The 12,536-nt window shown below is 38.1% G+C and overlaps 1 protein-coding gene across 19 annotated transcripts in view; it reads left to right on the forward strand.

The window, feature by feature from the left end:
* The window catches only part of Cdc42bpa (CDC42 binding protein kinase alpha), a 205,887-nt gene that overhangs the window by 98,820 nt on the left and 94,531 nt on the right, over positions 1–12,536 (forward strand). For all 19 annotated transcript variants that reach the window (XM_060364788.1, XM_060364787.1, XM_060364796.1 and 16 more), the window contains 2 exons: positions 6,016–6,109; positions 9,931–10,131. In XM_060364788.1, coding sequence (XP_060220771.1) covers positions 6,016–6,109; positions 9,931–10,131 — 295 coding nt within the window. The remainder of the gene's footprint in view (positions 1–6,015; positions 6,110–9,930; positions 10,132–12,536) is intronic.

Genomic DNA, 12,536 nt, shown 5'->3' on the forward strand with positions numbered 1-12,536 from the left:
AATAGTGCTTCCTCAAGATCCAGCTATACCACTCCTAGGCATATATCCAAAAGAGGCTCAAGTACACAATAAGAACATTTGCTCAACCATGTTTGTAGCAGCTTTATTCGTAACAGCGAGAACCTGGAAACAACCCAGATGTCCCTCAACAGAGGAATGGATACAGAAATTGTGTACATTTACACAGTGGAATACTACTCAGAAATTAAAAACAAGGAAATCATGAAATTTGCAGGCAAATGGTAGGACTTAGAAAAGATCATCCTGAGTGAGGTATCCCCAAAGCAGAAAGAAACACATGGTATATACTCACTTATAAGTGGATACTAGACCTATAAGATAAGATAGCATAAACATACTAAAATCTATACACCTAAAGAAGTTAAACAAAGAAGAGGACCCAGGGTAAGAAGATCATTCCAGTTCCGTGGGATGTGACACCTTTTTCTGGCCTCTGTGGGTACCCACATGTGGGCACCTGCATGTGTGTACATATGTATACACATGCAAACACATACCAAGTTTTTAAAAAGTGCATGAGCTACTCTATGTATTTTTCTTATCCTACAGGATTTTTTTTTATAAATAAAATTTTGATGTTAGCTTAAGTTATACTGTTTAGATTTAGGGTCAAGAGAGCTAGTATTAAAACTCTCTAGCTTGCAACAGTTGCCACAAAGTAAGCACAGTTCATTTGTTGTTTTTAGTATCTTTGAGATGTTTTAGAAAAGCACACTCTGTAGGCATTTTGTGCTCCATTGGTGGGCTTCATCCATTTTTTTTTTTTTTTTACTAGAAAGAAAGGAAATCTGGACTCTATGATGAGGATCTCCACCCCCCCCCCTTCCCATTTTCCCTTTATTTCTCTCTGTCTTGCTACGGGAAATGGGAAGAGTGATCCTGTCAGAACAAATAGAAAAATAAAGGTTTCTAGACTTTTAGGGTCATGTCAGAAGGATTCAGGAGCCAAATTGGAAAGAGTACCAAATGTGGGGATTGGTGGTGCAGGGGGAATGTCAGCTACCTCTTTCCTTCTTCTATTTGGCTCCAAAGTCAGGCTTTTGATTGCAAGATACTTTTCTGTAGAATTCTAAATGGAAAGTAACAGTGAAGTTGGTATAATCTCCCAAGGAAGCAGGTAGGCCTGGTGAGTCAGCCATAGAAAGCATCCCAGAGTCCTGGGACCCTGCTTTTGTTGTTGTTGTTTGCTTGCTTTGTTTTCTGTTTGTTTTGGAGACAGGGTTTCTCTGTGTAACCTTGGCTGTTCTGGACTTGCTTTGTATTCCAGGTGTCCAGGTGTACGCCAGTGTGCCTGGCTTTCCAGTACCGCATTCTCCTCCTCTTCTTTTTCTTTCTTCTTTCTTCTTCTTAATTTATTATTTATATACTCTGCCTGCATATGCGCATACACACCAGAAGAGGGCACTAGATCTCATTGTAGATGGTTACCACCATGTAGGTTCTGGGAATTGAACTCAGGACCTTTGGAAGAACAGACAGTGCTCTTAACCGCTGAGCCATCTCACCAGCCCCATTCCCCTCTTCTTAAGTGTGAGTGAGTAGCCGTGGATCTCAGGCTTCTGTAGAGAACCTGTGAGGCTTAGTCACAAGCACTTTTTGTTTTCTCCTATTTCAGAATTAAGCTAGAAAATAGGTGACACCCTGATTGTGGACTTCCCAGTTTCCAGAGTTCTTTGTTTACTTTTCTTCTTAAACTTCTTCTCTTTTCATAAAATATCATCTTGTTTTACTCAGCCTCTTTTTTCTTTTCTTTTCTTTTTCTTTTCTTTTTTTTTTTTAACATCCATTCTCTTGTAGGGAATAAAGTGTTTCCTGGTTCAAGAATTACAAAGTGAAATCCATTAAACTCAGTGGCTGGCTCTTTGATCACCTCCCCCTGAAGGGGGAGCAGCCTTACCAGGCCACAGAAGAAGACAATGCAGCCATTACTGATGAGACCTGATAGATAGACTAGGGTCAGAGAGAAGGGGAGGAGGACCTTCCTTATAAGTGGACTTGGGGAGGGGCATGGGAGGAGATGAGGGAGGGATGGTGGGATTCAGAGGGAATGAGGGAGGGGGCTACAACTGGGTTACAAAGTGAATAAACTGTAATTTATTAAAAAAATAAAAGAAAGAAAGAAACGGTCCATTTGGGACTGTGAAGGGAGTAGTAAGATGATCCAAGGACATAAAACACATGCGCAGAAATGTCACAATGAACCCCATGTTTTTTTTTTTACAGTGAACAAATGGCAATACATTTAAAGGTTAAAAAAAAAACTTCAAGAAAAGAGAAGGTTAAAAATCTAAGGGATGTGGCTGTGGATGTAGCTTGTAAATTGAAAGACCTAAGAGGGTAATTTTACACCAAAATAAATAAATGGAAGAGAAGACACTTGAGGGAAAAGACAACTAAAGGGCTGGAGAGATGGCTCAGGGGTTAAGAGCACTGTCTGCTCTTCCAAAGGACCAGGGTTCAATTCCTAGCAGCCACATGGCAGCTCACAACTGTTTGTAACTCCAAATCTAAGGGATTTGAAATCCTCACACCAATGCACATAAAATAAAAAATCAATTATAAAAAAATATGTCATTCTCCCCAGTAAACATGAATAACTATCATCCAAGAGATGGCAGATGTGTTGCTCGTATGAAACACATTGTGTTGTAGAAAAGGATTCTTCACACAATAAAACTTTCCACATGAAAATTATGATAATGTATTTAAAGAAAAGTTATCAGTACTGTTAGAAAACAGAGTTGAGGGAATATCCCAGGAAAGACGTAAAATCCCCAAATACCTGGGCTGCTAGACGTGTTGGCAGGGTCATGGATTGTAGGGTAAGACAAGACCAAGTGAATAATAAGTCTTTTACAGTTGAGGAATGTGAAATTCCGTATTTAAAGGGAATGCTAAATGTTCATCCTGTGATAGAATAGACCCACTTCTTTGCACACAAAATCCCTGGGGAGGCACAGGTGAGCGAGGCATGTCAGTGTGAACTCTGTAATGCTTAATCAGTTGGTAGCTGGTAAAGGCATAGACTGAGTTTTTCCTCCTTTGTGCCTAGTGGATACTGCTTAATGTGCATCTCTGAGGATGACTTCTTTTTGACTGAGTTTTGAGTTTTCAAGGGACTTTTTGCTGGGTATGGATTCAGAGGTTACTGCAACATGACATTCCTTTTGACAAATCCTATTTAGGAATACTTAATGTGACTTTTATTATTTAGGCCAAGACAAATGTATAAACATCACAAAGGGTTATATCAGTCATTATAGCTTTGAATACTCATCAGATTATATTTACCGATAATAATTAATAATTATTATTATCAGATAATTAATCTGATCCCCTTTTCCTTTCTTTTGTTCATGCTGTCTCCTTCTTCCCCTCTCCTTGTCTTTTCCTGTTTAATTTTCTATAATGGGTTTAGGTAATTTAAAGTAAGAATGCATAAGATAAATTGATACTAAGATGTGAAGAGGAACAGAGATCGCAGTGATTAAGAAATTATATTTGAGGGGCTGGAAACAGGGCTCTGGTTAAGCATGTTTACTCTTGCAGAGGACTGTAGTGCGCGTCCTCACACCCACATTAGGTGCGTGCTGTCCACCTATAACGCCGGCCCCAGGGGAATCCAACTCCTCTTCTGGCCTCCACAGTCACCTACACTCTAGTGCACCTCCCCCTACAAGGCACATGTGCACACACATAGCTAAAATAAAGACTTGTAGAAAAAAAAATTGTTTAGAAGTAAAGGGAGACTAGTTGAATGGCTCAGTGGGTAAAAGTGCTTGTCACTGCCCTGAGTGGAGAGAATGAATCAAGAAGCTGTCCTCTGACCTCCACATGGACTCTATGGAATGCATGTACTGTCCCAACAGCAATAATAAATAAATTTTAAAGCAAATTTCACAGGGAAAAAAACTTCCAATTCAGCTTGCGTGATTCCATATATCTCTTTTCTTTTTTATTTTTTCCTTGTATAATTTTTTTTCATGCGAAAAAACACAAGTTTTAGAGCAGGCTAAGTTCTGTAGGGCTTCAACGTACTATCTGTCAACAAAATCTGTTTCTGAAGGTGAATTGAACAGGCTTGAGGAAATTTACTGGTTTCGTGTTCCTGTCTACTACTACTGACTGCTATTACAGTTTTTAGATAACAGCTCGTATAAATTCTTAGAGTATAATGTAGTTTTTAAAACGCGCTCCTAATAACTAAACCAAAAACCAGTTAACTTATTTGTGGATTTTTGCATATTCCCATTTTTCCCTTGTATAATTTGTTCCATATTCAAGACTCACAATTTGCAATTTTTATTAGTCTTTTCTCCTTGATTTTAATAATATGTTAGATAATGTAGTTAATTTAGAGTAAAGCACATCTATAAATCACAAGAAATGGAGGAATTCTGTTTTGATAGGGTTTGTTGGGAGAAATACCTTATAGTAAATTACAGAGAGGTTTTCATCCTTTGTCCCTTAGAATTTCGTGAAGAATAAGTGTGTGCCAAGCCTTTTCTAGGTTTTGGGCTGGTACTATGTCCTTTAGTGTGGGTCTTTGGAGATAGTTGGCCAGTTAATCCACTTGATACATGAAAAAATTCTTGCCATTATATATTCTTGAAATACTTTACAGCCTGAAGCTGAAGGAGACATAATTTTATCAGTGTGGATTTTTTTCCCTCTACTGTGGATACAGTAATAGTTTTGGCAAAATAATAGATGATTTTAATATTCAGCCCAGTTGTATTATAATACAATATGGTTTTAAAAACATATAGTATGTGAAGGAGAATTATAGTGTGATCAAAAATAAAAATACGTATATCCCTTTGGAAAAGTGTTCTTCCAAACTATATGCACAATCCAAATGTAGGAGAGATTGGCATGATGCCATGGGAAAGAAAAATACAGATCTTAACTTAGCCCTCAGTGCCAGTGCCTGCACAGCATTCTGACTCACGATGTCTCTAGTTACTTTGATGGTTAGCCAGAGTTAAAAAAAAAAAATACCATTTTGTAGGTTAAACTAATACCATTAAATTCACATTTCATGATTACCATGATAATATTTGTATAATCATGTTCTGGCTACCTGTCATTGCACTTGAATTCTTTGAAAAAAAAAATTTTTTTTTTTTTTTTTTTAGCGGGACATGGTGGTGCACACTTGTAATCCCAACAATCAGGGAGGCAGAGACAGGTGGATCTCTGTGAGTTCAAGGCCAACCTTGAACTAAGTCTACAATGCGAGTCCAGGACAGCCAAGGCTACACAGAGAAACTCTGTCTTGAGAAACCAAAAAAATAAAAAAAATAATAAATAAAACCCTACCTGCAGTTCAGGAGGGTTTGTTTGACTTGTCTTTCCATATCAGTTATTCAGAACTGTTGTCAGTTAGTTATTCAGGGCTGTTATGGGAAAGGGATGAGGGGTTAGGAAGAGGCTGTGTGCAGCTCTGAAGGTGATCTATGTAGGAATGAAAACATCACACCATACTTCATAAATGTATATAAATACTGTATGAATAAAATAATTATATTGAAAAGTAGCTTCTCTCTCTTTAGCTTGCTGTGTAGCAGCAGCCATATCCAGTCTCTTTAAAGCTTTGTCTTTCTGTTATTTATTCCCGTGTGTGTAGAATGTGGAATCTGGAGGCAGAGTGCCTGGCTGTAAACCCTGCAGGAGCCTTGAGTAAGTTCCAAGTGGCTTAGCTTCCTTGTCTGTAGACAGGTAAAGGGCCACACACTGGGCATCTCTGGCTGGATATCAAGCACTTAGGTGCTCTTAGCGTGTAAAATTCTAAACAAGTTTTAAGGTTCTTTAGTTTAAGACAGGGTTTCTGTGTGTATTCCTGGCCATTCTGGAACTTGCTTTGTAAACCAGGCTGGCCTCAAACTCAAAGATCTGATTGCCTCTTTTAGAGTATTATTTTAAAGCAATTGAAGTTTTTCATGTAAAAGGTATCTGATTATTTTCCAACTAAAACTTAATTCTTTTTTTCAGAGACATCAAACCTGACAATATATTGATGGATATGAATGGACATATTCGTTTAGCAGATTTTGGTTCTTGCCTGAAGCTGATGGAAGATGGAACGGTAAATAAACATGCATTATGAATTATTCTACTCTCAAACATTTCCCTCGCATGTCTTCTATGCTCCAGATACCCTCCGCTTACACTGTCTGTCTATCCAGCCATCCATTTTGTCTGCGCATTACCACATTCTACAAAGCACTGGGCATACCTGCTCATGAGGCTTGCTCACACAAATCAGTTCATCTACTCGCTTGAGAATGGCACTTTTGAAAGCTTTTTTGTCTTCCTTTTTAGCAGATACATTACTTTTTTTGAAATGTTTCTAAGTTTTTAGAGTGATAAAGAATGTAAGCTTCATATAGAAAAAGAAAACCCAACTTTGTCCTCGTTCATACTTTTTTCTGAATATGTAGTTCTTCTGAGGGACAATATTCAACAAATGCTTCTTTTTTCAAGAAGACTCTGGGTAGCATTAGTTTTGTGTTCCCATTTGCTTGACTTTTGATGATTAAATCTTTTAAGTTCTTGTTCCATTAAAGTATGTTTTCAAAATTCACTGCTTTTTATTTATGTATCTATGGTGTGTATGTGTATGTGCTTGCATTTGGGTATGTGGATATGGGTGCATGTTGAGGTCAGAGGACAACTGGGTCCTTGCTTTCTACCTTACGTAAGACAGAGTCTCTTATTCACCACTGTGTACATAGCTTCTGGGAATCCCCCATCTTTGCTTCCCCTGTTACAGTAGGAAACTGTATTATAGGCCTTCTGTACCACGCCTGTCTATACTTGGGTTCTGAGGATTCAAACTCGGTCCTCACACCTGCATGGCAAGTGCTTTACCCGCTGAACTTTCTCCCCATACATACTGCTTAACAACATTAATAAGTTCCAAAGCTAAGAATGTATCACATTATTCTTGACTAGTATTTGACTCTGAAAATTTATTCTTAGGTGATTTTTGAAAATGCAATATAGTGGCCATATTGAAAAAAATAATTGGTACTGAATTATCCTTCCTACTGTAGATGACTATAAAGCTAAGCATGTTGTTTAAAACAAGTTTTTTTTTAGGCAGTGGCCGTGGAGGCATGTACCAACTCAAAGGTATACCAGACTCCCAATTGCCCAGACTTGGGACCATTCCTGACTGGTGACATGGCCAGAGTTAGAACACAGAATAACAGTTGCTCAGCATGTGGGAGAAGGCACGGCATACGAGGTAGCTTTAGCTGCTGGGATCTGCGAGGCTCGGTACTGGCCCTGTGCAAAGGTGGGCCAAATGTCCCCCAAACTAACCACAAAAACTGGGCCATCTGCACATTGCCCTGTAGATCATAGATGAGCGGTGCCCACGGGAACACAGAAGAAAAGGCCCGAGGGTCATCATGGAGCAGGGCTGGAGGCAAACAGAACCGTGAGGTTTTGGCCATTCACTTTGTAACAGTTAGTATCTGCTCTGGTGTTTCCAACAGTCCAAAGCTAAGTTGGGTAAAACAAACCAGAGTTTGAAAGTGATCCTGCCTAATGAATGATCTGGCCTTACATAGGGAACAGCCTATCCATGCCCCGCCTTTACAATTGCATAGGAAAGGCATTCCCTGTCTCTTATGCAGTTTAGAACTTGCTTTCTTCTGTTTGATTTTACAGGTAGTTTTATGTTGATTAATTTTCATTCACGTTTTTTAATGCTTGCAAGTCTGTTTGGTGTTATGTTTTCCCTGTGTTTTGTTGAGTTAATACCTTGTGGCAGGGAGGCCAGAGTAATGGGGTTTGATCTTGGAATCGAGCCTCTGACGTAAGGAGGCAAGCACTGTACTTCTCGGGTCTGGCCACGTACCACTTTGAACCTGTGTGCTTCCATTTCTGTCTATCTTGCTTAAATAAATTATTTTAACTGGTTTCTCATTTATTCACTTGGTTTTATTTGTTTTCCCAGTGTTAAATCTTTGTCCTTTAGCAGGTGATTTTTCTACTCTTGCATCTTGTGACTTAGGCCATACCTTGTGCTATTATTACTGTAGGTTTGGCTTGTTATTTGCACAGTGCTTTTGTTTCTCTCTTTTTGTTTTTCTTTCCTGTCACCTTCTGTGCAGCTCAATTTTAGCTTATTTACTCTCTTTATCCTTGGAAGATAACATTTTAAATATTTTAATGCCTCTCTTTAGTTTTTTAGAAAAAAATATTGATAGTTTACTTAATGTAGAGATAATCACTTTCCCACTACATTCCCAGTCAAAATAATCAGCTTATTTTATTTTGTACCACATACAGAAATTAATTTAAAATAAGTCAAAGAGCTGTAAAAACCAAAACTAAAAATCTCTTAGAAAACGTAAGTAACAATATTTATGATAGGATTTGGCAGATTTCTTGAGAATAACACAGAATCACAGCTCTCCTATTCCACAACGTTAGATTATATCCTCCTCAAAAGCTTGTGTGCATCCGATGACACAGTGGACAGAGTGAACAGATGGCAGACGGAGCTGGACCAGTATCTGCCAGTCACTTTTCCAATCACATGATAAGAGTCTGTGAGCAGCTATAGATTGTAATTGGGCTCTGGCCCGTCCAGTCAGTGTGGAAGGCTCAGGGAAACATATAGTTCTTTCCAGGAGCTTTGCTTACAAGCTCAACAACAGAAAAAACAGCCCCAGTGAAGAAGAAGAGGAATTTTTCAAAGATTTACAAAGGGAATATGTACATGAAAGGTGCTCAATAAGACCTATCATTACAGAAGTGCAAATCAAAAACCCCGAGACCCCATCATAATGGCATCTCCTTCCCAGAAGGACAGCTGCTGCCAGTCAGAGCAGTAAATGTTATTTGTGGATGATTTAAGAGCCCCGGTCATTGTTAGTGAGAGTGTAGAGTTCTTCCAGGTACTTAAAATAAGGTGATCCTTTATTAATTCATAGTTTTCATTTGTCTGACTTGTTGTAATTATAGTTACAACTTTTTAAAATTAAGAATTTTAGTTTTAAAGTCTATACTCCCCCTGTCCTTCCGAGAGACAAGGTTTCTCTATGTAGCCTTGGCTATCCTGGACTGCCTTCCTGAGTGCTGGGATTAAAGGTGTGTGCCACCATGCCTGGCTTTAAAGTCTATACTTTTTTCAATAAGGTGGGTTATTTGTTTGTTTGTTTTTGTTTTTGAGACAAGGTCTCATTAGATAATATCCTTGGCTGGCCTGGAACTTGCTTTATAGACCAGGCTGGCCATAAATGTATAGAGATCCATCTAGGGGTGGTATTTAAGGTGTGTACCATCATGCCCAGTACAACTAAGAATTTGATGTATATAATCAAACTTCAGTCTTCAGTGTTCTTAGGTTTCTATTTAGGAATTTAAAATTATTATCAGTGTTAATCTGAATGAATTGTTTCTTTTCATATCTGATTGTAAATTTTCAGTTCATATATATGTATATACATATGTATGATAGCTTGATTGCACAGATAAATGTTTTTTTTAAAAACAATAAGAAAATTGATATAAAAGTGCTATAATCTAGCACTTGGGAAGCTGAGGCAGGAGGATTGCAAGTTGGAGACTAGCCTTAGATATATAGCAAGACCTTGTTTCTGACAACCAAACCAAAATTAAACAATAATAATGCTGTAAGTGAAATATTCATTTTAATATTAATGACTCAGAAAGTATTGTTCCCTGTACGCATAGCTAGAGTAAAGGCTCTGTAAGATTATGAAAACTAATAACATAAAGGCCATATAAAATCATTCTGTAAACCAGGAGACTAAATTCAGGTGGCAAATATGTCTTGTTATAATTTTATCTACTGTATATCTCAAGTAGCTATTTTTAATTTAGTTATTTTTTAATATGGTATGTTAATAAAAATATGAACTTCTTTAGGTCCAGTCTTCAGTGGCAGTTGGAACTCCAGATTATATTTCTCCTGAAATCCTTCAAGCAATGGAAGATGGAAAAGGCAGATACGGACCTGAGTGTGACTGGTGGTCCTTAGGAGTCTGCATGTATGAAATGCTTTATGGAGAAACACCATTCTATGCTGAATCTTTGGTAGAGACATATGGGAAAATCATGAATCACAAAGTTAGTATATTTTACTTTTTTTTTTTTTACAAATTTTTACAGTAAATCATAGTAAAGTAATGTGATAGTAAAGAGAAAGTACTTTTTTAAAATTTATTCCATTAATTACACTTTATTCACTTTGTATCTCCCCATAATCCCCTCTCTCCTCCCCTCCCGGTTCCACCCTCCCTCCCCCTTCTTCACTCATGCCCCTCCCCAAGCCCACTAATACGGGAGGTCCTCCTCTCCTTCCTTCTGATCTTAGTCTATCGGATCACATCAGGAATGGCTGCATTGTCATCTTCTGTGGCCTGGTAATGCTGCTTCCCCCTCATGGGGAGGTGATCAAAGAACAAGCCAATTAGTTCATGTCAGAGACAGTCTCTGTTCCTATTACAGTGGAACCCACTTGGATACTGAACTGCCATGGGCTACATCTGTGCAGGGGTCTTAGGTTATCTCCATGCATAGTCCTTGGTTGGAGTATCAGTCTCAGGAAAGACCCCTGTGATCAGAATTTTTGGTTCTGTTGCTCTCCTTGTGGAGCTCCTGTCCTCTCCAGATCTTATTTCCCACTTCTTTCATAAGATTCCCTGCACTCTGCCCAAAGTTTGCCCATAAGTCTCAGCATCTGCATTGCTAGTCTGCAGGGCAGAGCCTTTCAGAGGTCTTCTGTGTCAGGCTCCTGATTTGTTCTCTCTTTTCTCCTCCTTCTGATGTCCATCCTCTTTGCCTTTCTGGATAGGAACTGAGCATTTTAGCAAGAGTCCTCCCTCTTGATTAGTTTCTTTAGGTGTACAGATTTTTAGTAGGTTTACCCTATATTATATGTCTATATGAGTGAGTAGATACCATGTGCATCTGAGAAAGTACTTTTTACAAAACAATAAAACATATTTTTTGCCTTAGGGGACAGTCATTCATAATCGTAATCGATGGAATAATTAGTTTTAACTTTTTCCTTTATTTTGTTTAGAAGTGCTCCTATGTAGAATATTGGTCTATATAGTTGAATAACAGAGTTCAAAAGTAGTTCTTTAATCAGTTTTTACTATATAGTATGTACAGTCATGACAAGCATGCTTATAAAAATTATCTGCATTATTAGTAATAAATGAAGTGTGAGTGTGAATAAAGATAAAAATGAGATTCTTTGAGGGCAGCAAGATGACTCTGCTGCTAAAGCTCTTGCTGTGCCAGCCTGGTATTCCTAAAACACACTGAAAGATGGAAGGAGAGAACTGACTCCACAAAAAGCTGTCCTCTGACCTTCACACGGGCAGCATGACACACACACACAGGGCACTCACGCACACAGAAACACCACACACAGAAACGCACACACAGACCCCACCATGAACACACACAACAGTCAGAGTTTTGTTTTGTTTTTAGTGAAATTCTTCTGTCAAACTGGCAAAGACAAAATGAAACATTGTATTCTGTACTCCAATAAAGGCAGGGTAATGGGCATTCCTCAGATTTTATTGACAGGGCTACAAATTGTAAATTTTTGTCACAAAGTTAACAGTTGTACATCTTGAGCCTTAAAATTATGGTTTTAGAGCTTTTGATGGAGCAAGGTTAGGTCTAGAAGTCAGCCTGGTGGAGATAGCTAGAACAAAGGTGTGTATAGAGTATATCTGTTCCAGTGTTAATGGTCACAGCACACTGGCTGAAATCTAGATACACAGCAGGAACAAGATCACAGAGCTGTCATCATACAGCACTAAGTTAAACAGAATAAACAGTACAAAAGAAGAGTAACTTTCTAGTTTCAAAAGATTGTGAACAGTTGCGAAAGTCTGCAATATGAATCTGAATATGCCAGAAGAATAGGATAATCTCTACCTTTTAGTTGATTCTGATGTAAATGTAATTAGTTGTTTTACACATATAAATCAATTTTATAGACTGTGTCTTCTACTGAGCAGCAACAACAGCACAGTAAGTAGTTATAAAGAGCTGAAGGGAAGGGAGAAGTTGAGGCTGTATGTAGTAGCATTTGTAGCATGTATGCCATTCAGAAGGGAGTCACTTCAGTGTAGCATGCTGCTGGAGAGAGAGTAGCATGCTGCACAGGTCTGGAGAGAGTGTTCAGGTCAAGACCCTTCCTGTCAATTGTTAGTTGTATAGCATTGAGAAAATGCCTATTACCTCAGTTTCCTCTTCTACTAAACTATCATAATATCACTTCCTACCAAAGGATTATTATGAGGATTAAATGGGTTAAATAAGTAAATCACTTTGAATTGTGCTAGATACATGTTAAATATTCAAATGTTTAATGATTAGCATTAAATGTTTAATGATATTTTATATTGGACATGAACATTATCAATAGTCTACATTATTTTGAAATACTGAGTTATATTCTGCTACTTTTAATCAGATCCACCTCATTTTAGCAGCAGCTTAATATT

Source organism: Meriones unguiculatus, chromosome 11, assembly GCF_030254825.1.
Source record: "Meriones unguiculatus strain TT.TT164.6M chromosome 11, Bangor_MerUng_6.1, whole genome shotgun sequence".
Lineage (NCBI taxonomy): Eukaryota > Metazoa > Chordata > Mammalia > Rodentia > Muridae > Meriones > Meriones unguiculatus.